This window comes from Cephus cinctus, unplaced genomic scaffold, assembly GCF_000341935.2.
Source record: "Cephus cinctus unplaced genomic scaffold, Ccin1 Ccin1_scaffold1289, whole genome shotgun sequence".
NCBI lineage: Eukaryota > Metazoa > Arthropoda > Insecta > Hymenoptera > Cephidae > Cephus > Cephus cinctus.
The window spans coordinates 93,435-120,735 of record NW_014333723.1 but is presented as its reverse complement, the minus strand read 5'-3'; the positions used below and the strand labels follow the sequence as shown (position 1 = coordinate 120,735).

At 38.3% G+C, this 27,301-nt stretch overlaps 5 protein-coding genes and 1 long non-coding RNA gene across 20 annotated transcripts in view; 4 read left to right on the top strand and 2 right to left on the bottom strand.

Annotated features, from left to right (window-relative positions):
- The first annotated feature begins 87 nt into the window (after positions 1–87).
- On the top strand, positions 88–3,115 carry LOC107272806. Of its 2 annotated transcripts, none has more exons than XR_001539057.2 (5): positions 88–225; positions 395–693; positions 946–1,201; positions 1,290–1,435; positions 1,569–3,115. It is a non-coding gene; the product is annotated as an uncharacterized LOC107272806 (long non-coding RNA). The 2 variants fall into 2 exon arrangements; XR_003061349.1 differs by having other exon boundaries at positions 116–225; positions 351–693.
- On the bottom strand, positions 3,108–11,212 carry LOC107272796 (PDZ domain-containing protein 8). 4 transcript variants are annotated; one of them, XM_015750296.2, is made up of 9 exons: positions 9,914–11,212; positions 9,649–9,841; positions 9,317–9,579; positions 8,155–9,226; positions 6,849–7,114; positions 6,552–6,755; positions 5,658–5,807; positions 4,719–4,901; positions 3,108–4,621 (listed from the first exon to the last, which is right to left on the bottom strand). In XM_015750296.2, the coding sequence occupies exons 1-9, from the start codon at positions 10,313–10,315 to the stop codon at positions 4,418–4,420; spliced, it is 2,937 nt and encodes a 978-aa protein (XP_015605782.1). In that variant the 5' UTR covers positions 10,316–11,212; the 3' UTR covers positions 3,108–4,417. The 4 variants fall into 4 exon arrangements, 3 of the variants coding, with proteins under 3 accessions (XP_015605782.1, XP_015605783.1, XP_015605784.1); XM_015750297.2 differs by lacking the exon at positions 5,658–5,807; XM_015750298.2 differs by lacking the exon at positions 3,108–4,621 and having other exon boundaries at positions 4,769–4,901; positions 5,595–5,807.
- Positions 11,213–11,461: 249 nt separating this feature from the next.
- Positions 11,462–15,680, top strand: LOC107272799 (ras-related protein Rab-9A). 2 transcript variants are annotated; one of them, XM_025090109.1, is made up of 4 exons: positions 11,462–11,708; positions 12,283–12,783; positions 12,849–13,099; positions 13,641–15,680. In XM_025090109.1, exons 2-4 carry the CDS (start codon positions 12,349–12,351, stop codon positions 13,657–13,659), a joined length of 705 nt encoding a protein of 234 aa, XP_024945877.1. In that variant the 5' UTR covers positions 11,462–11,708; positions 12,283–12,348; the 3' UTR covers positions 13,660–15,680. The 2 variants fall into 2 exon arrangements, with proteins under 2 accessions (XP_024945877.1, XP_024945876.1); XM_025090108.1 differs by having other exon boundaries at positions 11,462–12,166.
- On the bottom strand, positions 15,482–21,122 carry LOC107272802 (high affinity copper uptake protein 1). Of its 4 annotated transcripts, none has more exons than XM_015750317.2 (6): positions 20,922–21,121; positions 17,477–17,576; positions 17,194–17,376; positions 16,865–17,097; positions 16,725–16,754; positions 16,038–16,491 (listed from the first exon to the last, which is right to left on the bottom strand). In XM_015750317.2, the coding sequence occupies exons 3-6, from the start codon at positions 17,374–17,376 to the stop codon at positions 16,290–16,292; spliced, it is 648 nt and encodes a 215-aa protein (XP_015605803.1). In that variant the 5' UTR covers positions 17,477–17,576; positions 20,922–21,121; the 3' UTR covers positions 16,038–16,289. The 4 variants fall into 4 exon arrangements, with proteins under 4 accessions (XP_015605802.1, XP_015605806.1, XP_015605803.1 ...); XM_015750319.2 differs by lacking the exon at positions 20,922–21,121 and adding an exon at positions 17,693–17,919; XM_015750316.2 differs by lacking the exon at positions 17,477–17,576 and having other exon boundaries at positions 15,482–16,491; positions 20,922–21,120.
- A 183-nt stretch (positions 21,123–21,305) lies between these two features.
- LOC107272804 (anaphase-promoting complex subunit 15B) lies at positions 21,306–22,550 on the top strand. Of its 2 annotated transcripts, none has more exons than XM_015750323.2 (3): positions 21,306–21,551; positions 21,637–21,696; positions 22,126–22,550. In XM_015750323.2, the coding sequence occupies exons 1-3, from the start codon at positions 21,426–21,428 to the stop codon at positions 22,345–22,347; spliced, it is 408 nt and encodes a 135-aa protein (XP_015605809.1). In that variant the 5' UTR covers positions 21,306–21,425; the 3' UTR covers positions 22,348–22,550. The 2 variants fall into 2 exon arrangements, with proteins under 2 accessions (XP_015605809.1, XP_024945878.1); XM_025090110.1 differs by having other exon boundaries at positions 21,313–21,551; positions 22,144–22,550.
- Positions 22,551–22,674: 124 nt separating this feature from the next.
- LOC107272798 (ecdysone-induced protein 74EF) overlaps positions 22,675–27,301 on the top strand; it is an 81,309-nt gene continuing 76,682 nt past the window's right edge. For 2 of the 6 annotated variants that reach the window (XM_025090096.1, XM_025090094.1), the window contains exons 1-2: positions 23,589–23,891; positions 23,970–24,877. Coding sequence is in view for 2 of the 6 variants with exons in the window: in XM_025090102.1 (XP_024945870.1) it covers positions 24,854–24,877 (24 nt within the window). In the remaining 4 variants the exon portion in view is untranslated. Of the gene's footprint in view, positions 22,822–23,099; positions 23,502–23,581; positions 23,892–23,969; positions 24,882–27,301 lie in introns of those variants that run through there. The other 4 variants (XM_025090095.1, XM_025090102.1, XM_025090101.1 and 1 more) reach the window with 4 other exon arrangements.

The following is a 27,301-nucleotide window of genomic DNA, read 5'->3' as shown; positions in this document are numbered from 1 at the left end:
GACTTTGTCTGGTCTCCCTCTTTGTTTGAAAACAACTAGAGGATCCGCGTGCGTCCACCGTGAATTGGGGACATCCACGTGGTGGTTCTTCTTACCATTTAATAGCGATTTTACAAATTGGATCCGTTAAAGAGGAATATAACGTAGATAAGACAAAGAAGATTTGTCATATATGAAATGATAAGGCTTGATCCTGTCAGAGGAAATAGATTTAAGGGTATTTAGGTATGTATGATACTTAAAGAAATCTTTTTTATTTTCTATAGATCCAATATGGCTAAATTAAATTCATTTAGTTAGTAACGCAATTTAATCGCATTGCTTTGCTGAATCTGTTATTTTTCCGGTAGTGACTATGGAAACTACGCTTTGTTTGGCTCGCTTTCATTTCCAGATACTCGTCGCCCATTTAGAATGTCAGAATCGTTAGCCAGGCTTTTACGTACGACGCAGGTTTAAATGCTTATTCGGCAAATTGCCCACTGCGCCATTTACGCAGTGCCTCTTATCACCTAAGGAAAATTTCGTACTCCATCTCAGCTGCAGAAACAACTCAAAATCATCTTGGTGGCTCATTGAAGATCTATACAGTCTACGTCGTGCGGGCACAGTGAACTGCTGCCGCCTCCGCGAGGAACTACGACATTCTTCCATTTAAAAATAGAACTCACTCGACTTTTTCAGACGTTACAAGTAAAGTATTGTTTTTATAATTTTTTCGTATACTTTTTCACAGCTGCTCTCGCTTCTACGTATTTCCAAAAAAGATTTATCTCATTGTTTATGCCCGTCTTGACGACAGACTCGCGAACGTAATGTTTACGTTCAATCAAGACATTAGGAAATTAACTATTTTTATCATATTCCAAAATTTATTAAATTCTCATTCGATCTAGTAATTTGGTTTCTTGGTTTTTTGATAATTTCATTTTTTTTCTTTGACAGATTGGAACTTCGAAGAAGTTGGCAATTGACAACGATTTTGAAAATTGATTGACTTTCCTCAAGCGAGAATGATATATGGAAAATGAAAATAATCGTATGTCTAAAATATTATTGCACACGCATCAAATTCGTATACGAACGTTTCGACATAACGTTAGCAAACACGGTGAGTGTGTCTGGAAAATTTTGCGAAATTGCCAAAAGCATCGCACGCACATATTGGAACAAAGAGATTTGTTCCATAAAATGAAGAAAGGTACGTGAAGTATTTTTATTTAAAAAATTCCACCTTCCAAAACCCCCTGAATTACGATTATTCTCGTTATTTTGAAATTTTGAAATAGAATGACGCCAGGGAAGTTTTTACCTCGAAGTACAACGAAAGCAGCAATAATCATTTTGGAAAATGTTGACGTCTCTAGAACAAAATTGCTCTTGGAAACACTCGACCGTTATTGCGACGTAAATCTGACTGTTCCTCGACTATTAGGTAAATGTTATGTTAAAGAGAGAAAAAACGGCTCAATACACTTCATTAAAACTCGACGTGTCTTACAGCCAATTTCTCTTCCATTTAAATCTCAATATTTTACTGTATTTAAAATATCTGATTATTTTACTAGATAAAACCAAGTACGAGTCAACCGAAAAGGAGTATAGTCATTATTTTGGAAAAGGATGGGTTCGACGAGTTTCTTGAATTTTCACATCGTCACTGAACTCGAAGAAGGTCATCCGTTATTTCGTCTCCTGGTGAAACTCTTCAGGGTCATCTAAATCGGTAGCACGGTCGTCTGGGTGCATTTTGCAAAAAATAAAAGGAAGAAAAGTGTCTCCTTTCGGGTAGCTATTCGTGCCTCCATTCATTGTCCGTAGTCCGAAGGCCCAAGAGGGATAAAATGTTTATATGCCTCTTGGTATTCTTGGCTCCCGACCAAGAAATACTGCGCGTGCATTTTCAATACGAAAATAGATCTCCGACCAGAAAATCCCCCATGACTTCTTATACTGCGCTTAGCCTTAACACTAGTGTACCTGAGGATCCACGTAAACGTCAAAAGTAGATCAGATTTGCGCCATACTATGTTTCATACTAGTCCATGCGTTACATCTGCGTTCTAAGTAATTGTAAAACGAAGGTAGAGGAAACCTATTGGGTCTCTTATAATGCGACGTAGTTACATACAAGAATGCGTGTAGGAATACGCAGTGGAGGATGTCGCGCGTGGGTGATTTTGTCGGAAATTAAAGAGGAAAAACCTTGACGCGAAGGATGGAAAATTCAAAGAGGTCGTCGATTTCACGTACCAATTTAAAGCAGGGGCCGACGTCTTGGCTCTTTGTGCCGTCCAGATGATATTCTACGTCTCGCGGATTTGCGTATTTTGGTATTTTCGTATTTACCGAGAATTCGCATTTACGTATCTTCTAAATCCCCCGGAAACGCACACGCGGCGGCCACGCGCCAAACTTCGCCGGAGATTGACCGCTGACTTTACTGTGTCTTCCTTTTTTATTTTTCTTACTTCCTTCTAACTCGTTCTTTTTTTCCACTTGAAACACTCGGTTTTTCCCACGTTGATAATAGCGTCTATCACGTGTCTCTTGGAAACTTCTCGGTAAGATGAAAATATACCTTGCTCCTGTTCTTCTATTCGCGGTAGAAAACGAAATTTAATAATAAGCAAAACCCTCACTGTCATCTAGCCAATTTTTTGGATTTTCTTGGATTCTCTATTATTTCAATGAATCAGTTGCGTTAGTATGTTCGCCGTGTAAATGAGTTCAGATTTATAAAAGAAAAATAGAATCAACCCACGCAGCAAATAGACGGCGGGCAACGTGCGTCCATTCGATTGTTTACAAGCAGCAATAAAAAATAATAATAATAAACATACAAAAATATTTACAGTAAACACAATAATTCTTAAGTCATGCATAAACACTGATTAATATCAAATTAATCATCTTTGTCTCTACCAAATTTTGTATCCGATGAACTTTGAAGCACGGTTTACGATCAGCCATACGTATTATAAGAATTAATCATAATCCTGAATCATAGTACTTAGACATATCAGTGAGCAAAAAACTGTCGTCAATGCAATATCTATGAATAATAAGAATAGCTTTGATAAGAAGTGATAAAGGAAACTACGTAGTACACGTACATATATATCTTTTTTATTTCATAAAACAACAAAACGCACGAATACATTCGTTGATTCTTTTTTAATTCTATTCCAACAGTCCATTCAATCAATTCTCACTAAATTCCCCTTTATCTACTATCATTTAATATATGGATGGACTACAGTTTATTATACAATATGTATGTAACTCGTCAGTATTTCCTCAGCTTGCACAAATTTGTAAAAGCTAATACTTGATACGTCAGTTCAGAATTGAATAATTCGTTGCTAATCGAGTATTATCATTGAATCTCGTTGCCTAAACTGTCAATTTCCAAGTCCATGTCTGATTGACTTCGACCAGTTGCCATATCAGACATTGATGTAAGAAATTCTTAATTGGCATTATAATAACAGTTTAGGATAATCATATTAAATACTATGACGAATACACAGAATACACTCGATTGGACGCTCTTATAACAATTACCTTATCGCTAATGATAATTATTGATTAACCCCTTGGATAGCATTAACGTCGTATCATGTCAAAAATTGTGTCTTTGTGGGCATTGTGCAATGTGGCGAAACATTGTTTTTTTTTTTCAATTGCATCAAAATACTTTTTCCTTGTCCACTGAAGAACAAACAGTTAAATTTTACTTGCCACGAAGGAGTTAATACCGATAGACGAATAAATAGAATTTATATAATTTCAGCAGCCTCGATATTATCACACAGTGTAATGATTCTTGATAGAAAGTATCAGTAAATATAACGCAAGACGCGCATCTAGATATAATCACGTATTCTATGGCGATTGTATGTATATCTACCAAAACAAGTCTTAGCAATTGGTGTTCTTCGGTGAACTAGATATATATATATATGCATCTATAAATACATAATACTCCTGAAGAGTAATTAAAAAGTGCATGCCGCAAATATGTCTGAATAGCATAATACAATTATTTAGCTTATCCAGGCATACGTCCATTGAGCTAATCTGAATAGTACGGAGTATTAATAATGATAAAGCTAATAATCGTAATTGGATTCAGCAATAAATTGCATGAACCATAATTCTAACAGTAACAAGATACACCATACATTCATTAATAATCTCACGTATCGCAAAGAGGCGATTGTTGATAGCGTTTACATATACGAGACAAACGAATAAACAAATTGAATATCTAACAATAAAATCCACTCCCTAGCTATTCTACGGATAAATATCATTGAATTGACTGATAGCAACACGAGCTTAGAATTATGCGAGAGGCAATAAATCAGCTGACCGAGTATTAATATAATTGTAAATGAATATGTATTCCAACTTAAGATTCCTTTGAATTTTTCGTTCTTTCCAGTGCATCTTGAGCATGTTGCAGTCCGGCGCAATAGTGCAACAAAAGTACACTGAGTGCCTGCACTCGTAAATCACTTTGTGCAATCATTTTTGCACTATCTGCATCACCGGATTGTGATAATTCCAGTCTTGAGGTAGTTTCCACGTCCAGAGCTGACTTCAGTTTGCTCATCTGTAATAGGTATGACAAATTGAATTAATTTAATTGGCTATTGATCCTCCAGGTGATGATGGATTAAAGTTTTAATAATGTAGAAGCATTTTGTTACCATGGTATTAATTTTTCCCATGCGTTCTTCCGGTTCCAATGATTTGTAGAGGAACTTTCCAGTGTCCCTGGCTCTGGACATCAGACCGTCGTCTAAATCCCCAGCGACGAGGAGTGCTGCTACACTGGGCTCCGCACCCTCCAGTAGATCAGGAGTTATACCCAATCCTCCCACGAGTGAATTCTAAATGTTTTTGCCTTTATTATTCGCATCATCAGAGTCTCGTGTCGCGGATGGCCATTCATTAGTTTCCTGCGATTGTTAAGCGAAGCGAAGCGCATACTTTGGGGCAAACTATTAGTACCTAATTATGGTTTCTAAAAAAATGTGTCATTAGGTGTACTATAATAGTCAGAGATTCAAGCAATTTCATATTTACAGTTTTTGAGCTCATCTTTAGATATCAACTTTTTCTAGTATAATTTGTATACTGATGCTCATAGAATTTTAGAATTGTTACAATTCAATTGCATTCCTCGAATATGTCATGCATTCTTTAATATTGTCTAATTAGCTGTATTATTATAGATATTTTGCTGGGCGTAAAATGCGATTGGATAATTGAAATTCTTGAGGAAACGATACAGAGCCTAGCATTGCAAGCGAAGCGCATTGCAGTGCGAATTGCATAATTGCAGTTGGATAAAAATATGTCAGAAAAGTGCATATAAGGAAATAAGCATGAGAGAGGATATGCAAGAGGTTTCAATTACAAGGAATTAATTAGAGAAAGAGAAAGAGAAAGGCCAAGGATGTTAAGTAGCATATAGAAATAGCTTTAAAAAATAGTATAAAATAATGCTGAGGTTTCTTTGCATCTTTTTTTTTCTCAAAGCTTCTTACCAATAAATTATGAGAATAGACAAACAATCGTACACTGGCATACTCTTGACAGTACTCTTCTCTACGTAGACATTAAATTTATGGTCTCAGTGCTACCTTGCGAGATGCGCAGGGACTTGGGGGAAGACTTCTAGATGCCAAACCAATACCGGAAGTCGGTGGGGCCAGACAACTTGTACTTCCGGCCTTCTTTAGGCCCAGCAGTGTATTAGCTATGCTGGCCTTCATAGCCATCATACTTGCACCCTGATTAATTGATCAATGCATTCGTATACTTTTAATTATTTACTCGCTATACACCATTCTAATAACTATGCTTGCAGGATCTCCATAAAGTAAATAGGAAGGCACCTTATATCGATCAAACAAAGGTGCAATGATTATGATGTACTACTAAGAAGGTAGTATAGCCGGATTAATATGTTCTATACTTTATGAACACCCTGTTCATCGGTAGCTGGGACAAGGTGCAAGCCTACAAAAAACCTCCACCTTCGCGAGTGCGGATGATCATGTTTTATTAGCAACAACATATCATAGTTCATGCTTAACAATTCTCAATTGTAATATTTACAAGGTAGCCGAAGTTATCTGTGAAACTGTATAAGTCAACGAGATTATTATTGGACTATGTATCTTTCATAATTCTCCTATATCATTTCTTTCTCTTTGGATTCCATTTTTTGTAATTAGTCTAAAGGATATGTACTTTCGAAGGATCAATCTGATAATCATTGGTCATTCTATTCATAAATATTTTGTAAATTGAAGCCTTGCTTCTCTCTTTTTAATACTACTCGTGATTGATACTCAATGTAACTAGAGATTGGACTAGATTTTTTATCTCTTATCAATTAAGGGAATATAAATTTTTCGTTTTTCTTTTCTTTGGCCCTTTTAAGACTCACGCGATATGTCAAAATTACTAAGTGACAACGTAACGCAAATGAAATAATACAATGGCGACATTTTTTACTATGTGTTCAGTACCTGAACGTTATCCTCACAGCCCGTAAGTGATATCTCTGGGCCCACTTCTCCTGGTACAACACTGCTTTCTATTTCGTCGGCTTCGTACGCCAAACTTGCCAGACTCTCCGCGCCACAAGCCCCGGAAGCCTGACAGCGGACTTCGCATTTCTTATGGCAAACCATACCACAGTCTCGACACTGTACAGCATCCTTTAGCCAAATCTATACCAAGAAAATAATTAGCATTAAATTAGTATATAAGAAACATCTCAAATCAAGATAGCCTATTGAATTTAATGAAAAATTATTCATCACCTTCTTCGTGCAGAAGTCACAATGTGTTGCACGATGAAAATGCGTGCGAATGAAATCGTGTAATTTCTTATCGACATTTTCAGTGCTTGATGTTGGCTGCACTTTAATAGCCTCCGCAGTTTCTTTTTTGGTGAAATCACCAGTGCCCTGGTGTCGAGATTCTTGGGAAGAGGCCCAAACGTAGGACAGTAGGACATCACCATAGCAGAGACTGGGATCAAATCCTGAATATCCTTGTACCTTGGAGTTAGTTATGTTGGGGGAAGCTGTTGAGAAAGATAACATTTAATTAGAAAGTCATTTCGTTAATAACTAGTGTGACGTGATTTTTCGATTCACGGTCACAAGGCGACTCCGGCTACGGATATAGATAACGTTCTCGATTTCGGATTCCCTTCGGGTCGCCACCCTGTTCAGAAGCTACGCTCTCTGGTTGATTCGTATAGTTATGCCAATGCTCTCGGAAGATTTCGTTATTGTTTAGTTGAGGTCGAGGTGCTCGAATCTGCCGTGGGGAGATAGTCTCGACGTACCGAGTTGCCCGGCAGAGGAGAGTACCCGACGGAGACGTCTCCACGGACCGGCAGAAGCCCGGGTGAGATACCGGCGCCCCGCTGGAGATGGGCAAAGGGCTGTAGAACGGGCGGAGGTAGTTTTGATACGGTTAAGGGCAGGAGAGGAACCTCCTGCCCGAGTTAAGGATGTGGTGCCCAGCTGTCGCCCGATGCCTTGGGGAAGCGGCCGTGGAGGATCTCCAGGTGATACGTACCGATTCGTTAAGGAACGCTCTCGATTTGGTTTAAAGGGACGACTCGAAGGCTCGCACTATTTGCCGGACTCTTACTCCGACCCTCTCTACCTCAAGCCTAGCAGCCTGAGCGGCCGTGCATTTCCGTAACCGTCCGCTCCCGTTCGTGTATCCAGTTGCGTTTGCTGATTTTACGCGACCCCAAAGATCAGCACCTACGGTTGCGTTTCTCGATTTTACGCGTCCCCAAAAATCGACAGGATCCGTTAAGCTATCGCCTTGTCCGATAGGTTCCGTCAGAGCTCTCGTTCTTGGTGGAGTTGGGCCTGTTCCACCCCAACTCCCAGTTTATACCGGCTCGTCAATTCCCGGTGAAAAAAGAATTGGCTGGCGGCCGCCTGGCTTGCGGATGCACGAACGACGAGTGGACGGCCGAAGGTAACGTAGGTTGGTTCTCGAAGATAGTCGTTCTCGTATGTTTTGCTATCGGTGTCGGGTCATAAGTTAAAAGAATTACGTTACACTAGATAAATTCCAATATCAGTAGATTTTACGAACCGGTGTCGGGTGGTAGCAGGGCGTAGCACTTCAAGTAGTGTCCAGTTGTCGACGTGGAGCACTGTGCCAAAATTAATTTTATCGGAGCGTTTATGTATCCTAATAATTTAGGCGGATTTTCACCGCCCCGAACGCGTACCCAGACGCCCACGTTTAAGTACTGCTGCTCCGAGTCGATCCGGAAGTTCCTGATCTCCTCGAACGTCATCACAGAAGCTAACGATCTCTCCTTGGTCGTGTGGTATAAATCCGTCATAGTAGGTAGACTGTCCTCCATGTAGTAAGTGTGCATGCTGCTAGATGTAGTTGAATTGTTAGACGTGGTGGAGATTCTTCTCGAGGGTGAGTCTGGAATTTGAGCCAGTTCTTCCATGACGTGACTACTGCTGTGACGCCTCCTGGATAATTTGCTGGTTAAGTCACCTCTGTCTAGGATCTCAAAGTCGGCATCTCTCAGGTCAGAGAATTTCATTTGAGTTTCGAACTTCGTTCTTGGACTGTCCTCGACATTCTGCAAGTCACTCTTACTCAGGTCGATTCTGGAAGACTTTCTATCCATACTTTTATCTATAGATGATCGTTCACCATCCATCCTCAGGGAATTATACCTATCTGAGTCGATCCTAGTGTATCTTCTTTCCACTCTGATAATGAAACGTCTTTGGGCTGCGTTCTTTACTAATTTTCCCACCTGGTTCATGTTCGATACTTTCTTCCCATCGACGGCAACCAATATGTCGCCTCTTCGCATTTCCGCAATGGCTGCTGGACTTCCTGCCACGATAGTCTCCACCAGGACGCAGTTCTGTCCGATTTCTGACACAGTCTCTTGTTTAAATACTACTCCTAACTGTTGGTCGGTAGTTTTGCTGATAATCAAGTCCAATATCATGTAAGGTACTCCGCTGTATTGAGTCAGGTAGATCCAGGGCGTTGAATCCACGCTCATTGTACAGTATACCTCGACCTGGGAAGATTCCTCGGCATTGAGGTTGATCGAGGAAAGATTTAACCTGCTCACATCCAATAGATTAACTTCTAAATAACCTGGCGTGAGCTGGGTACTTGCGACCTGGAAAATTGCAATGGTAAATTGATGTTTGGTAAGTTTTCAAATGTGAAAGTGTTTACATTTATAAGAATTAGATTCAATAGAACGTACTTCTGTCAGATCGATGTCCTCGTCGTTCAGTCTTCGGAAAAAGGGTTTGTAACGCATCTTATAGCGAGGTAGAGTATGCTTCTTTCTGACAGCTCTGCGAATCTGTCCTGTGATCAGGGAAACTATTTGAGGCTGCAACTGACGACCTTGGAATTGGGACTGCACCTCCAGTTCCAGGATTGGTTCAGAATAAAAGCTAAGTGACCAATGTGTATATGGGACTCGAGTAAACTGCAACCTGGCTCTTCCAGCGACACGTTTTACTAAAAAATGAGATTTGATGATTAAACTATTAGGAACTGTTTATTATTTAGGAATGGAAATTTATAGACCTTGCAACGCCAAGTATGCAGTTTTTCCAAGAAGCATTTTAACATCTATCGACATCTGGAAATTTCCTGAGTAATGCAAGTCGAGAGATAAGTCCAATGTCTCTAAAAGACCTGTGTCAGCATCAATTTTAGAATCAGCAACCTCTAGTCCCTTTATTGTTGGAAACTGAGTGCCAAGATGTAAGTCCCTTAACTGAAATAATGTGATATTAATAATAATGGATAATTAAATATTTTAGTTTGCGGATAGATTCAGCATAGCTACCTGAACGCTGTCAAACAGTCGGCCAGTGGTTGTACGTGTCAAAAGTTCTTTGAACTCATTATTTAACTTCCTGTATAACCAAAGTCTAACACGTTCTGCATTTCTGATTTCATTAAAGAGAAATTGCAGTGTCAAATTAATAGCAAGATTCTCATTTCCCTGTGACAGACTCTGACGAGGCATATTAGAAGCACTTTGAAAGCTTAGCTTCTCTTGTTCTATCTTGCTAAGCAGTTCTTCAGGTAGCATAGCCTTTCCATGAGGTACAGGTTTCTGAGGTGGGCTAGCCACTGGCGCAGATTCCAAATACTTTTTAAATATATAAAACTCCAAAGCCAGAGTACACAGTACCCCACAAATGAATGAGATTATAGATACAAAAATAGTTTCTAAAAAGTCCATCTTGCAAAACTGATAAGTAAGGAAACGCGATGTTTCCAAAATAACTGAATCAAAGGTATAAAGCAAGGCTCCTGTCAACACAGCGATACCAGTAAAGAGTAAAAAAACAGAGCGTGTAAAGGGTGCTCAAGAGAGAAAGGAGCAGCGAAAGACAATCCTGTAGAAAAGAATTACAATATTTCCACAGTCTCATGAAAATCATCAGGAAGATGACTAAATCCTGTTCACAGATCTTGCACCTTAGGAACTTTTAATTGAAACAAATACGGTTTACGTCCAGCTCAACAGATAAATTGTCGTTCCATTTTAATACTTGTTTATTATTAGTAAATGCTCCAAATTCCAGAATGACCAGTATGTTCTCTACACAGTATCTTCACTCCTGCATACTCGTAAAACGAGCACTTTTCTTTAAGAAAATCTTAACATATTCTCCTAGCACCACATAGCCGATTCATTCTCGTAAAATAAAATTTCGCACATTTTATCAGCATAACCCGTTTGACGTGCCGCGGGTAAATAGTATCCTGACAGTTCTCTATTGATTTCGGCAGCCATCTTGATAGCTGCCTTAAAGGAGTAACAGATGTTAAATGAATTATCAGAGAAAAACCATCATATTATCCTTTTTTAAATCTCTTTTAGCTTCTCATGCAGTTCTTGGAGCGAGGATGGAAATATTTTTCCAATTGTGCACTGTACTTGATCGATCAGCTGATTTTGACAGATTTAGAGATTTACGCGTCGATTTCATTGACTAGCTGCGGCGTATCTCATGAAAAGATATATCATCTTATTGCGATATACTGACAAGCAAATATTGCGTACGAGTGTTCAATAATTATATATTTATAAACGCTATCAAAATTAACGAAAAATACACATCTACTAAAGCAGTAAACCTTGGCGCTTTAAATTAGCTTTAAACAATGGCGATCGGCGGGCCACAGGATGCTCAGTATTAAAAGACTATTTCAACGTTCTTTTCATATATAATTTTGAGAAAGCCAGGGAGCATGGTTTCTATTATAATTTTCGAATATAAATTGATCTTTATTTCAAATAGTTTATTATCATTAGAAAAGTTTATTGACATAGAAGTTTGAACTAATTATTTAAAGTCCTGAACGCCATGTCGGATGGCCATTCCAACATGGGCGTTCCTACTGTCGTCTGCAATATGTCAAATATCTATTGTGCCGTGTAAAAATGTCAGAAATCAGTGACATTTAACTAAGAGAAATCATTTACGATCATCAAGTCAAAAGTTATTGTGCATCGAAAAGATGGCTGTCGACCTATAACGATAATTTCCTGTAAACTAAAGTTTGGCGTTGGTGACTTATTGGGTTCCGAATTACAGGAGGATAGTGTTACTAGTAACTGATTTTTGGTTGGTTTCATTAACGCAATTAAGAAAATAAACGAGCAGTAGTGTACCGCCGACTCGGCCGTGTTTCATCGTTATTAATTCGTTCTATAAACTTTTTATTATTTCTTTGAACTATTTAAACTCCTGAAGGTTATGCTTTGTCATGATAATGGATCTATGGAAGAAAACGGTTTGAAATAATGTTTAACTCGTTGTTTTTTAACATTTACGGATACGTATCATATTTAGGGGATTTTCAGTGTAGAATCATTATTTCCTCTAACACTTCGTGCCGGTGTTTCCCTTAAAAATTGAATCATGACTTTCTGGTTTTTCCTAAGACGTGCTATTCGGCCTTTCGAGCTAGTGCAGTGATTGTCATGTAAAGATATCGGTACGTGTACACTGATTAAATCAACGAGTTAGAAGTTCTGTGAAGAGATTGTGCTATTACCGGAAAATAATTTTTGCGATATAAGGTTCTAAATATAAAACTTGAACTCTGTTATACATAAATCATTGTATGACTATTCAGTTATATTTTAAAAAGTTCATGTAACTAATAGTAAATTTCCTGTAATTGTCCATCCAAAAGCAACAGGAGCGCAGCAACTATAAGACTGTTTTGTGAAAGAGATTTTAATTAATACAAGTCTTAAAAATGGCTGCAAACAATTCAGTACAAACTACCACACCAAGAGGGTCAAGTCTGCCAAACCGAAATTCACAGAGGTCTACCTTATTAAAGGTTGTCATTTTAGGAGATGGAGGAGTGGGCAAGTCTTGCCTAATGAATAGATTTGTGTCGAATCATTTTGACGAACACAGTTTCCATACAATTGGAGTGGAATTTTTGAACAAAGACATTGAGATTAATGGAGAAGCCTATACTCTTCAAATATGGGATACTGCGGGACAAGAGCGTTTTAAAACGCTAAGAACACCATTCTATCGAGGCTCAGACATTTGCCTTTTGACTTATGCTGTGGATGATAGAGCCAGCTTTAGAAACCTTGCCCTGTGGAGATCCGAGTTTCTTTATTATGCCGATGTTGAGGAGGGTTCTACATTCCCTTTCATTGTCGTTGGTAACAAAGTATGTAATCCACTAGCATTAATTTCATAGCATAACATAAGTTTTACAATAAATCTGTCTGTCAGGTGGATGTACCAGAATCAGAAAAACAAGTCCCAACCGAAGAAGCTCGTGCATGGTGTGCAGAGAATGGTGATCCTCCTTTAGTGGAAACCTCAGCAAAAGATGCAACAAATGTCGAGGCAGCTTTTGGAGCAGCCGTAGCAGCTTGGGCAAGATTGGAAGCCAAACTGGACAGACCACTCATCGAAGATACTGTAGATCTATCAAAACAACAATCACCTCATCGATCCAGCTGCTGCATGCCTGGCACCGAGTAGGTTATTCCCATAGGGCATTTAAATAATATTTCCAAGTTTTCCACCCTTTAGAAGATCGCGTTATACTATATCCTTTTCAAGGCTCGCGTAATTTACGGCTGGTTAACATCAAACAGATGGTAAAGCATCCCTTGCGTCCAATCTATTTAGATCTGAGTCTGGAAATTTTTCAAACAAATTTCAAATTATCCATTGTTCATTATCATCACTGTACAAGAACTACATGCAGCATCAATTATCAAGAGATTCCAATTTAATAATTTCTCTCAGCTTGGCGTAATTCCCTTTAATTAGAAACAAATCACTTTTACAATCCGACCAAATTAAGGAACAAAAATATAAGCTTGATATTTCGTCGAGCTGATTCAAAATGGGTAATACCGTTAAATTGTTTTCTTCTGCTTTAACAATAATCCATTTACTGGTGATTATATCTTATTAGGTAATTGCGATTATCCAGCCAGTATCAAAGGGACGGTCGCAATTACGTGTCGTGAAACGCTGCGACGTTGACACGCAGCGTAATTTTCTTTCTAGGTCTAACAAAGTTATTTGAAGAGAAACCTTATTGTTCGCCTTCGATATACGCAGCCTCATAAAGCCTATCTCGTTCTTTGCAAAACTCGACGAGAATAGTTCTCCTTGTCGTACAAACTCATCGTCAAAGAAAGATTTTTTACTATTGACAAACACACTGCTAGGATTCTACATTGGACAATTGTACACTATGTTGCTTTTATATAAGGCTATAGTGACTATAATAGCAATTACTCAATTTTTAATTGAATAAACATTCTAAAGCATTCGAGAAGTTTAATGCATAAAAATATCTCGTTTTCAATTCTGAAGAAAATACTTTATAATCAACTTAAACTCACTCCCCAAATGAATTACATACTCTAAAGATGTATTTTCTCGAAGTAACGTGCGTTAGTTCTCACAGAGACACAAAATAATAAAAGTAAATGAAACATGTACAAAATTTCGAGCTTCTCACTTGTCGGACAAACATCACAGAAAGTCTAATCGAACGCACCCATGTATTTGCGCTTAATACAGTTCGTGAGCCATGCACAGTATTTATAAGTGTCTCACTTAAACACTCCACTGGTTTGTGATGAACTGTTGATTGTGAATTACATTGAATAAGACCAAGGTACATATACATATATAAATATTTAAAAAATACAATAGAATAGCTTCGTAGCCAAAATTTGCCTTATCCTCACGGCATTGAGCTGAGAGTAAGAGCAAACGCAGAGTTTAACTCCTCATAATATTCTCTTTTACAATTTCTTTTATCTCTTTCAAATCAAATGAGATATTTCATAGATAAAAGATTTAAAGAAGGAGGAACATTCGTTTATCGTTGCTCTCAATATCTTGTGACGCTTAATGCTTAAAATGGCTTTTTGGTAAACGGATTGGAAAGAAGTATCACGAAAATATTCAGGCAGCTTATTATATTTCTGTAGTTGTACGCAAATGTTGTATGGCAATTGGCCTTGAGATCTCGATAATCAAGAGGAAAGATAAGAAACAGCATAGCAAAAAAATAATGGGGCTTATAATATGAACAAAAGTAATCCCAAATATGTGAAAATACTCAAAAAATTTGTTAGTTTCCTTGTAATTTGTTACTCTTGTCTACCTTTCAATTGTTATTTTCTCATTTTCACTGACTCATACTGATTGCGTCTCAGTCATGTTTGCTGGTGCTTTTTGTATAGCTACATGTGGAATATTATAACGTATTACTCTATTAAACATTAGCTTAAGTTTAATAGTAAAAGAAGAATGAATAACTATACCCGTGTAACGATTAATAATTATTAAGAAATTACGTGTGTAAAACTAATCATATCAGAACAATGTGGTATGAAGAATTATCATACGCGATAAGTAAGTCATTTTTACCGTGATATTTTTCAATAAGGTCAGATAGTGATTCTGGGACGAACGTAGAGAGAGAAAGAGAGAGAGAGAGAGAGAGAGATACAGGAGAGAATAAAATAAAAAAGAATCTAACGTACATCAGATATTTTGCGTATAATTATGGTTTGCCAATTGTATCCATTTGAGATACGATTATTATTTTAGTTATTTCAATTTAAGTGTTGCTGCCTTTTCAAATAACGAGCAGGGAATCGCTCGTTTCCCCGGTAGAAAGTTATGTACGATACAATTTAAACAGTAAAGTTAAGCGTATGCCTTAAGGATTTTATAATTTTGGAAATGAATTTTTGCAGAGAAATAAATTTACACTGAGCTTGTTTCGACTCTGATATAATGACTGTACGAGTTTGCTACGTTATTCTATGTACTTCGTTACGGAGCGAAAAAAAAGAAGAATAAATCAGAAAACGGTTAAACAACAATCGATTTAACAATAATTTATTAATACCGCTAAAATATACAATAATGGATAACGTGTCTATAATTCTATTGGGTTCTCATTATTACATGAATCATCGACTTACTTACATTGTGCCACTTAACTGTTTTTAAATTTCGCTTTGAAAAAAATAGAAATAAAACGAACGCAGGGCTATCATATCGTCACTACATACTTTTTTTAAAAAGGGCACAAATCTTATCTATGCATAAATCGTCCAGGCTTTGCGCCTCGCATTAAAAAAGTACATGATAATTTTAATAGTATATACAAGTCGAGTGCGTAGATAAATTCAGGCATTTTTAAAAGATTTCGCTCCCGCCCTTACATCAGTTTACTCCTTCGCCACCATTCTGTACTACAGCATCACTCAAATAATCACTTCGAAGGATATGCTCGATGATTTATTAATAATTTTAAAAAAGATGAAATTATATTAAAAATTAAAAAACCACGTTGAGTCCCAAATTTAGCACCGAGTATTGCTCCTTAAATTTTTCTCTTTGGTCAAGAATACAAAATTTTTCCTGAGGCAGAGTCGTGGGCGGAACTAATCTTTTGGCACATACGCGTTACGTATTCTATATAAGACAGTTCGGTCTCGTAGAGCCTGATGTCACTTCATGTAATCAATGTAAATCAGTAACGTTTGCGTCCCTGCGTGCGCTGATCAGCCACCTATATTGTCTTCACAACAATTAGGTTTTAAAACTTTAATTACAATGTAATTATTATAGAGATACTTTCTGGGTAGAAAAATTTGTTGCCAGACACGTCCGGTAGATTGTTCCCTAGTGACAGTGTTCCGTGACGTCAACGATGACAGACTTCTTCCAGCCGAAGAGGAAGTAGCCAATAGCGGCGCCGAGGACTACGGCGATGCAGAGCCATACGTTATACGTCATGAATATTAACATCAGGAAGTAGGAGAGAACGATCTGTACAATATGCAGGAAGGTCTGGAAGCCGTGCATCCATGAGAACATCGTCGGTCTGTAAGAAGAAAGAAGAAAAAATTGACATTGAATTTCAACAGAATCGATACGGTACAAAAAGATGAAAAGAGGGAGAAAGTAATAAAGATGAGAAGGTCATAGGTCCCACACAGTTATAAAATCCAAAGAACATGGAAAGATCCAGAGAACGCAGTGGAGATTCTCATGCTGTAATCTCCTGTATGAATATTTCTGTGGACAGACAGTTTTTCAGTAAATAATTTTACTTACGGCTGCTTGTGGATAACCTCCCCGACCATACTAAAAGTTAAAGTTGATTAATTAGTGTGATTCTCGTTAGGCAGCGTGTATCACTTATTATCTGTTATCGAAGAACCAATATTCATAATCATATATCTCTTCATACTTACTGCACAACCTGGTTGTCCTCTGCAACAACATTCTTCTCTTGGGGCATTGTCACACTTCTGTACTGCAACGCGTTATACGTTTTCCAGAAGAGGTATTCACGATAATATTTGAGGCCTTCGTATAAAGCAGCCATTATCAGTATACCAATGAAAGATCCTATCAGACCACCCACCGACGAAACTTTCCAGCTCTCAAAAAGAACAGTTTCACAGAATCCACCATGGAAAAACATCTGGAACATATATGGATATACTTTTATTTTCTCTATATTAAATTTACATCACTTTCATTGCTTTATGTCAATACTATATGTGAATATAATACATACAGACATTCCATGCATCTCATGACCAGAGCATCCTGTATCATTCGTCCCCATAGCTAGGGAAGCACGGTGATCGTGTGCACCATGTCCCATGCTCGAATGATCCATACCAGCCATAGCTTGATGATCGTGTGTTCCATGACTACCAGAGCCATTCATTAGATGAGCAGCATGATCATGAGACATCTGTTACAAAGGAATATATAAATTTTAATTAAACATATAAATTATCATAGACAGGAAGTACATTTCTATGTATAAATCCTAACACCAAAAGAAGAACTACCTTCTTCTTGAACACTGTATTTATCACTCTTATCAAAAAAGTATCAATATTACAGTAAATCCTCCTCTGATCGACGGATGCACCACTGTTATCTGATGAGCTAAAGCAAACAGGAAAGGAGGAAAGTAAAAAAGTACACAGTGGTTCTCCAACACTAAGAATGCAATTCTGATTAATGAATGAATTTACTGTTTACAATAAACATAATCATATCACCTAGTCTGTATCCAACAACTATGTTGGCTAAGCTAATACTGAATTGTACAAAGCCAACAGTCTTTTGAATTTATGTTACTTTCTACAGGCTCACATTACAGCCTAGTGCGTTACTTCATTAAATACTAAAAGCTGATTGGCAGAATCTAATTGTGGTAGGGATAAGCGATTCCCCACGTGTTACCGACAATCTACAAGTATCATACAAGTGCATGATAAATTTCTTATATATTTTGTCAAAATGTGGTTTATATATATATATTTACACTTAATATTATTTCATTATCTTTCGCAGCATGTATCAAGGACCTGTTGATTGATAACGTGATTAAAAAAACAATTACAAACAGTGTAAATGTTGCAATTCTCTTACAGCTTCGAAAATAATTAAGCCAATTTGTTTACGTGGCGCAGCCGCATTCTCGTTACGAGAAGAAAAGAGAACGCGGTTGGTAACAATGTTGCCGCAAAAAAATACCGACTAGACAAACTTTCTAAACTTTATTTCCTCGGGCTGACTTTTGTCCGCTCACTGAGCATTCCCTGCGATATTTATATTGCATAGCTCAAGATCCCATTTTGTAGACAATTCGACTTCGTATCATTCTCATATCTTTATTTGATGAAGCATTGTAATAGCCATGGTGGGTGCTTTGATTTCTGTCACGTAAAAGAAACGTAAGTATTGAATTATTGCACAGCATTATATTGTATTCTTTTTTAGTATGTAAAACATTCCAATTTCTTCAATTGGTTGAATGAATATTTATCATTTTGACGATATCGAGTATCTTTCGGATATTCGATCTCATATAAATATTATCCAGAGCACTAAATATGTATCTGTTGACATTTCCTGTAAACTCCAATCGTACGTAATTCACAATAGTGATTAAGCAGAGGAATCATTGTCTACGTATTGTTTTTTTCAAACACCAAGTCGATAAAGAATGACGTTACGCCAGGAATTTACCCCGATATACAGCAGCTAAGAAACACGTGTTACCTTCGATTCTCCAATAACGTATCCCAGTCAGCGTAACGTGTTACAGAATTACAGGTAATAGGATGGAGAATAAAAAAGAAGTGAACCCTTTGTTATTTGAAGTTGAACCAATCACCAAAAAAATCCTCTTTCCATTAGGCTCTGCCCTCAAGTTTCAAAGATATTAAAAGCAAAGAAAAAGAAATCCAACAGATACTGACTAGTCATCGTACAGTGGTTCTCAATTAATGAACATTAATTAAGAAGTAGAAAAAGAAATTGAACTGAATGTGAATGCAAGTAAAAGTTACAGTTTTCATATAAAAATTCATTGCAACTTATTTTTTTCAGGGTTACAGTGCATTTTGATAAGGCTATCAGTAACAGGATTATCTTGTATTCGTTACAGAATGTAAGTGAACAAAATATTATTTTTTTTCAAGTAACATTCATTACCGTCTTGTACCAACTACGAGTCTTATTGGCGAATTGAACTCATGTTAGTTCCGGGTAGTCAAGGATTCTCATCAGTATTATATGCCATATTGTTTTCTTTTAACGTTCTATTATCACGTATAGACTAAAGGCAGTCACGTTTTGCCAAGTAACATGAGACTGTAGTCGACGAGTGAAAAACTGAGACGATAATGAACGATAAACTTGGATCGTCTTTCCTCTATATGTTTTTATCTCATTGTTAACCTTACTTTTTATTTTCTATTCCTTGGAATAAAAAAACAACAGGAAAATGTGGCTTCACCACGATAAGACGATGATGATATTCATGTTTGTGCAATGAAAACGGAAACGGTGCTGAGAGTATTACTTGAAATAACAGAAAAATTAAGGATTCCCAGAAAACTTCATTCTAAGTATATAAGAAATTTTTACACATAATTTATCGACTGTTCGTAAGTTGCTTTACCCAATTGTCTATATATATATACATATATCGGCTTCCTAATGATATCTAGGAATTCCCAGCATTTCCGGAATGTTTCATTAGATTTCCACTATTAAATTCTCTTATTATGGCTCAACAAAAGCTGCTCTTCTTATGAATATAAAAACTCATAATTTTTCAATTTCATTTTTTCCAAATCAAATAGCCATGTTTGCACAAGAATCGATGGTGTCTCTTGCCGAAAAATTGACGCACTTCTAACTGATAACGATATCGCACTATGAAGTCCGAAAATAAAAAGGTATCTTTTCAGCTGGCTTCTTATCGCATGTCAATTAAATTCAAATGTTTACCTCTCCATCAGCCAACTCTTGGTCATTAATTATATATTTATACAATTGTGAACCTCGAATTCGCCTACGAGCTGGATCTTATTGGTTTCAATTGACTCAATAACGTAGAATCATATTTAATTACTTCAGCACCACGTAGCACAAAGGAATCGTGTTTCTAAATGCATACACTATAATATATTTATGCGTACAATATTTAGGTCTAGATTTAACACTAAACGTACCATCGACCGGTCATTTGACCGTTTTAAAGCCAAAAATACGTTTATAAAAAATTGTCCGTATGTTTAGTGTTAAATAATTACTGATATTAGGTAATACAAAATGTCGAGGATAAATAAATAGACAAGGACTGGTAACTCCATCAATAACGACTTAACTATAGTACTCGCTACGGTATTCTTATCAAACCATTATGATAATCGATGATAACCATTTCTAAAAATTCATTGAACCCCGAAAAGATTATCGAAAATTCCTTATCAATATTGTAAAGATATTTATATCGGTTAATTAGACTTTATCTATATGTATTTATAAACGTAATAGATTCTAAAGTTGCATTCAAAGATGTGCGTAATCTCTGTTATCAAAAAGTCTTAACGATCTGATAGAGACTCTATTCGTTCCGCATGTCAAATTAATTTAGTGACCATAACAAATGGGTCATTAGTTTTAATAAATTTTTCTAAAGACATTAACGATCTACCATATATGCGCAATACTGATTAGAGTTTTATAATCGATCAAAGGGATATACAGATATGCGAATTGCTTAGGAAACAGCTGTCAATGTAATACGTAAAGATTGATAATAATGAAACGACGCAATGTCGATCCATGGTATTAAATTTTAAATAATTTTTGTTTTACAAGGTGACAAGAAGATCCATCGAATTTTACATAAGTTTCAGGATCTATATAAATATATGTGGAGGTACGTAATGCTAGATATGTATGAATAAGTCAATAGTAATGAACTCTCACCTTTTACAATGTTTGAGGTTATGTCACGTTAAAATGTCAATTATCTTTAACACAGCTGGCCGAGATTAATTTAAACTTCCGTAACGTTATGTACGCTTGAAAGTCTCTTCCGAATAGAGCACTACTCACGGATCCATTAATGATGAAACGCAAGCTACTTTCCCATATGTACCAATCACCATGGACTAAAGAAACTAGAAAGATGGCAGCGTGCTGTTTGACATGTTGAATGAATTTATCGGACGGTAAGTCGATCAACGTTAGTTCTTTATAAGAACGACAGGTGTCACCATTTAGCGCGCTTAAATTCGACAGAGCTTATCGTGAGATAAAAGCTTCCAGTTGTACGATACTAGAGGCGCTGTTACTCCTGGTATTAAAATTTTGTAAAGTAATGGACATATCTTAGTACAGTGTAATCATGCGCGGTAAATATCTCAGTTGTGTTCAATTTGCAACTGTCAAACTGTAGAGTGTGATAAAGTCTGCAAAAGGAAATTCGCGATGTCGTTTATGCCACTGTGGCCAAATTTGCAGCCCAGAGCGACCGATCCATTGTGGTTCTACGCGGATAAGCCCTGCGACGACGAGAGCGAAGTACTTGCACTGGAAACAGAGCATCAGGCGTGGGTACTGTTTGTTTTTCCGTTTCTCCTGTAAAAATACGACGTTCCAATTAAAATATTCTTTAATAAACTCTATCGTATTCTTGTAGAGAGAACACCTAAAAGCTGAAGGATGCGATCACATTCCAATTGGAAAATCAGCCAGTGATGTAAGTATAACCTCAATTTTGCTTCCTCTACTTGTCACTTCTTGTACTTTCTATTAATTAAAGAATAGAACAAAATATTACGTAAACATATTGCTTCAAAGGGAAATCGTCACGGTAAGCATCGAATTATCTGAAGCATTATTTTTTTTTGCAAATATCTATATGCACGATGCATCTTTCACCCATATGTCATCCGCGTGTCGCAGGTTGCATATCGTCAGGCGCCATGCATTATCACCGCCTAACTTACATTACAATGACACTAAGAATAAAATACTAAAAATGTGCCAACATCACGAAATAATTTGCACTGTCACTGCGATTTCCGTAAACAGTTATGTTGATCGATAGCGATTCCTTTCTTTTTGAAATTTCGAAACGAACGATAGCGCGATTAGCTAAGAACGAAATTTCTCTAAATTACCGCAGTTTCGTGGTTCCGAGGAGGAGGAGGAGGAAGAGGAAGAGGAGGAGGGCGAGGGCGAGGAGGAGGAAGAATCGGATACCCACGAGGACGAGGAAGAAGAATTGGATGAAATCGATATGGAAGTGAGCTACTCTCATCAGCAACAAAGATCCAGTCCAACGGACACTGTCACCGATCCCGTCTCCATAAGAATGGTCAACGTCCACACCACCCGTTTTTCTTAATCCTAGAGTGTGCCTGCACACTTTTCTCTCTTCTCTATGTCTTCTCCTATGGATGTTCCTGGCAACTGGTACAGACCAAGAGACGTAGACAATTAGCAGTAAGCAACATAAATTCATTTAAGCAATGGCCCATGGGCGTCCTCTGGAAAATTGTTTCTATACCGACTGGCAGAGTGGAAAAATAAAGAATTTATTTATGATTACATATGAGCGTCGGCACGTTTTACCATGGAGATGTACTTCACGACGAGGAACCTCGGTTGCAGCTAATTCACTCGACTACCGGGCATTCCTATAGAGTACAGGGGCATGTCGGACGTCTAGAAAAAAAATATCTCGATTCCCCCCCAGAGTCCGATGACGTCCTGACGTCTCTTTTCTCTGCGCCGTACTTCATCAGTCCCATACGAAATTATCCATCCTCTATGCACGAGAAGCAGATGCATACAACTATCAATGCATACGTTGCGAATGGTCAGCATTTTCGATGTGCTCCATGCTGGGTCAAGAACCCGCACAATATGCTTTTAGAATGACTGGGACTTGTTACGTGTGATAATCATTCTCAGAGTATCATTTGTCTCTCTGCAGTTCATTTGGATCGAAGCAAATTCAACGAGAAAGTCACCTTTCATTCGTACTGCTGATTCTTTCATTTCCAATTAGTTACCACTTTCTGCACCGTCAGGCTTGCCGTTTGTGTAACGGTTCAGTAATATATTTTTTTATTTAATATTTTATTATTACGACAGATGCAAACAGAATCCCAGGATCCTCTACCCTTTCGAAGATTCCTTTAAGACGTAGGACCTTGCATCGACTCGACCGGGACACTCTGTATACTCTCTACTAGGTGCACGAAGTATATACCTATATTCTTCTCGCTGACTCTCTCAGCGAGTAACTGAAGTAAAGCCAGGTTGGTGCCCCCGCTAGGGTGAACGAACGGGTACGCTCAAGCAAAAGCGAACCCGTGTGCTTCCTCGCGTTGCGCACCGGCCTCTGCCAGTACCCACCGCCTCTGACGTCATAAGGGATAATTGGTAATGTCAAAAAAAAAAAAGCGAGAACGAAATATCGGCCAAGTTTCCAGAAGGAAAGCTACCGGTGAAAAGGTAGATGGATAGCAGAGGCAAAGTTACAGTCGGTAAATGGTAGGTATAGGAAATATTTTATTTTTCCAATAACATTCCAAAGACAGTACGAAGAAGCTCGTTGCACTTCGCGGAGATGAGTCTCACGCGATTAACCCTGAAATATTTGTAATTTTCATATCCCTCCTGTCATCCGCCATCAAGCCGAACAAAGCAACGGAGAATCGCAGCACGGCGTGTCGAAGGTCGATTTACCAAATAGAGAAAATACTGCTCTCGGAAATCGCTGTCAGTATTATGGAATCTAAGGAATCCTAGTCGTCCTTCTGCGTCGATGCATTCCCGCAGTGCGTATTCACCAGGAGTCAACGAGGATGACCATTCTGTTCAATGGAAACTCTACGTAGATCCGAACAGACTACCGGGAGGACTGTATGTACCTGTCGTCAGGTACTTATCTAATCTAATATCACCAGTTGCTGACCTACCTCGGGAGAAATTACATTTTAAGAATACAATAAATTCAAGGGTCGCAGTACGGTGAATCGGAGTCCAAGGGGGATGACGTTCTCGATGCAGAAGTCATCTGCGCTGAAGAAGGACAAGAACGACCAGTACGATATTCTTATGGCGAGTGCGAGGGAGACAATGGCACTCGTAGAGAAAGTAGAGAGTGAGAGAAAGAGACAGTGAGAGTAATCGTGCAAGAAACGTAGGAGGGATAGCGCCTCTGTGCCCACGAGGTGGGGGGACGGCAGAAGCGAGAGAGGGGTGATAGCGCCTTCGTAATGGAGAGAACACGCTAAGGGAGAGAGAGAGTAGTGGGGCTCGGAGCCAGAGGAAACGGGACAGGTTCGGGTCGGCGGTGTAATCCAAGAGAGAACACGGCGCAGCTACAGCAGGAAGAGGCGCACGAGCAAAACCCGGGACTTCGTCGTGGTTCCTAGTCGCCGGCGCTCAGTCGTACGCGCGTTTACAAGCACGACACGCGGGTTGTGGCTGCCCTCGTTGCTCTCGAGAGTGACGCCGCGCACGTGCCCCTGTATCTATTAAAGGGAACCGGGTCCGACGACGATTTACGGAGACGGGACAGTGACACTGCTCATCGCAAAGTGATTGTAACAGTGACAATACCCCATTCATTGTACAAGGTGACTATTCGCAATTTCTTTCACCTGTGAACAATCGTGCGGTGTGCTTTCGTATTCGATCTTCTTCACGTGTGTCATTTGTGTCGTAATTGATATCGTTCTTTGGTGTAATCTCTTATACATTTACATCTGGTGAATTATCATTGTAGTTGCTACCAGTGACTTCGTGGTGCATCTCTCAAGAGACGTGGAACTCGATTGCCGTGATTTCATATCGAAGCTGTGCAACTCGGACTGAATTTTATTCCCAATCGCATCCAGATGTCACGGATATATCGGCTACCGGTGAGTGCGTGTTATTTTTATTTAATTTATGATCCACTTAAGCGGTACAATGTGGTACGAAGTCGTGACACAGAAGGAGTATGGTAATCGAGGGTAGAGGTTAGTGAAGAAGTGGAAAAATATGCTTATCCTCGTTCGCCCAATTTAATTATTAATTTTTCATGGTAACCCGACGATTTTAACGTGGATATTTTTCAGAGATATTTTTTATTTCTATTTTTCTATATCAATTCTCAGCTGTTTTCTCTCTCTCGTGTCAAACTTTACGGTCCTTCGTGTACACTCGTCGGGCCTTTAACTCTGTATGTTATGTCGGGCAGTTTCGTTGTCGTAAAATTATTTACGATTTTACGTAAAGTTAGAGAAACAAAAGTGGCCTTTTTTAGGGAACCAAGGGCGCTATTATTTGCGCGGGAATCTTTAACGGCTCCGCGTACCGGTGAGGAGAAATTGGGAAGGAAAGTATGAGGGGTAACTATGTCGGAGAGAGAGAGAGAGAGAGAGAGAGAGAGAAATAAGTTTATTCGATCGGGAGTCAACAGACTCCTTAGACCGGGTAACACAAAATAGCGATATTTACATAGATAATTGATAATAGTAGAGAAACAGGTACGATATAAACAATATAGATACATAATCCTGACAAGTGGTGTAAATAGAATAATAAATAAATAGTAAACAGTATAGATACATAGTGCTGACAGGTAGTATAAGTAGTATAAAATATAGCAAAAGGTAGCTACAAAAACATACATGCAATACATGATAATATGGATTAACCGAATAAAATAAAATAAAATAAAATAACATAACTGTGCGATCAAAAGAAAAGAAACATTTCAAAATGACAGAGTAGCGATATGCTCCCGCAATCGTTTCTTAAAAAGAGAGAGAGAGAGAGAGAGAAAAGTCAAGTAAAATGAGTCCGGGAAAACTCTCGTAAGCTCATGATATTTAATAAGCTCAAAATCGAGTAAGACCGTAAAAGGACTTTTTCCTCGTTTCCTGTCTCAAAAAATTGTACTCCAAGTAGACGGAAAGAAAACAGTGCATGTGAAAAATTTTTTTTTATGTTAATTTCAATTTTTTTTTTTAGTTTTTAAAAAAAACGAAGCATCATTGCGATACCGTAAAGGCATCGTGTATACTGGACACGAGGAGTTAATTTGGTTTTATGAAAAATGGAATGAGCATCCGAAAAACTTGGCACTTCTCCCACTACCAGTAACGCACATAGGTAATACCAATGAGCAACCGGGGTCTTGCGACCGAGTAGGCGCATTATCGAGCATCGTTGGGTCCAGGTTAAGATAGAGCGAGTGGGTAATGCTGTACTGTTTGCGGCGGCCCTGCGGGGTCTCTGACCGCCCGTCCGCGCCTCTCAACTCTCAAGTCGAGTGGACTCGACTTGATTTGACTTCGACTTGACTCAAGCTGACTTGACTTGGCCGAACCGAATGCCGACTGGTTCCTTCGAGTCCTGGGGCTTAGCCAGAGGCCAGACTTATTAGTACGACACCTTAGATGAACATTGGGAAACGAGTATAATCGTAAACCGGGAAATCCTGGAAAACCTCTCCCCAGGATAGCCGTCGGCGTTCTATATATATATATATAGCATATCCAGATCCTAGTAAAGGAGACCCAGTACTCCTGGTGAAAGAGTAAAGACAAAAAGGAGTGAGCCAAAAAAAGGTAAAAAGAAAAGGTTAATCATTTTTATCGGTTTCTGACCACGCCCTATGACTTTGCTTTCGTACTTAAAATATTTTTTTTTTATAATTTAGGCGAAAATTCATTTACGCGTCTCCTTCGCTAGCTGGGGAAGCTTTCACCAGGTGCTGGGAGTCTACGAAGACTCTGGGACTTAGTACCCTCGTGGATGTCTGACTCGATGGGGATATACCTACTTCGATAGGGCTTAATATTATAGATCTTCGGCTACCATCGATAATACGATAGGCCAGACACGGTTAACATAGATAGTTGAGAGGATGAAGGTATTTGGGTGTATTCATTTTGTATTTGTACAGACTGTACTTGGGTTACGTAACGTCGCGCGGACGTTTAATTAGCTTAGGGTGATGCTGCACAGTGCTTATGAAAATTCCAAGATTTAACGGGGATCCTATTAAAACGAATATCCAAGAGTCGATCCTTTCACCTGCTTTTATTCGATACTTATCGATCGACGCGTCTGACCTGTCTGCGCGCGTTTCCACTTGTCCTACCGTAACGGCTCGCACTACTTTTACGAGCTCAGACATTTGTTTGTCTCCAAAGGGCCAAAGTTATTTTACAAATTCAATATTACGAATTCCTCTTTTTTTTATGTGAAATTTAAAAATGCAGTTACCTATCCCACAAAATGTACTGACGATAGTTGAAAGATTGGTCTGATTAAAAATTAGTGATGCTCGGGAC

Coding starts and splice junctions, on each gene's coding strand:
- LOC107272802 (XM_015750317.2), bottom strand. CDS start 17,376: ATGTCTCATGATCATGCTGCTCATCTAATGAATGGCTCTGGTAGTCAT. Junction 17,098..17,193: donor ATGAGATGCATGGAATGTCT/GTATGTATTATA, acceptor TATATGTTCCAG/ATGTTTTTCCATGGTGGATT. Junction 16,755..16,864: donor GAGGACAACCAGGTTGTGCA/GTAAGTATGAAG, acceptor TTTAACTTTTAG/TATGGTCGGGGAGGTTATCC.
- LOC107272799 (XM_025090109.1), top strand. CDS start 12,349: ATGGCTGCAAACAATTCAGTACAAACTACCACACCAAGAGGGTCAAGT. Junction 12,784..12,848: donor TCATTGTCGTTGGTAACAAA/GTATGTAATCCA, acceptor TCTGTCTGTCAG/GTGGATGTACCAGAATCAGA.
- LOC107272796 (XM_015750296.2), bottom strand. CDS start 10,315: ATGGACTTTTTAGAAACTATTTTTGTATCTATAATCTCATTCATTTGT. Junction 7,115..8,154: donor CCTGCTACCACCCGACACCG/GTTCGTAAAATC, acceptor CTTTCTCAACAG/CTTCCCCCAACATAACTAAC. Junction 4,622..4,718: donor TGGGAAAAATTAATACCATG/GTAACAAAATGC, acceptor TACCTATTACAG/ATGAGCAAACTGAAGTCAGC.
- LOC107272804 (XM_015750323.2), top strand. CDS start 21,426: ATGTCGTTTATGCCACTGTGGCCAAATTTGCAGCCCAGAGCGACCGAT. Junction 21,552..21,636: donor AAACAGAGCATCAGGCGTGG/GTACTGTTTGTT, acceptor GTATTCTTGTAG/AGAGAACACCTAAAAGCTGA. Junction 21,697..22,125: donor TTGGAAAATCAGCCAGTGAT/GTAAGTATAACC, acceptor AAATTACCGCAG/TTTCGTGGTTCCGAGGAGGA.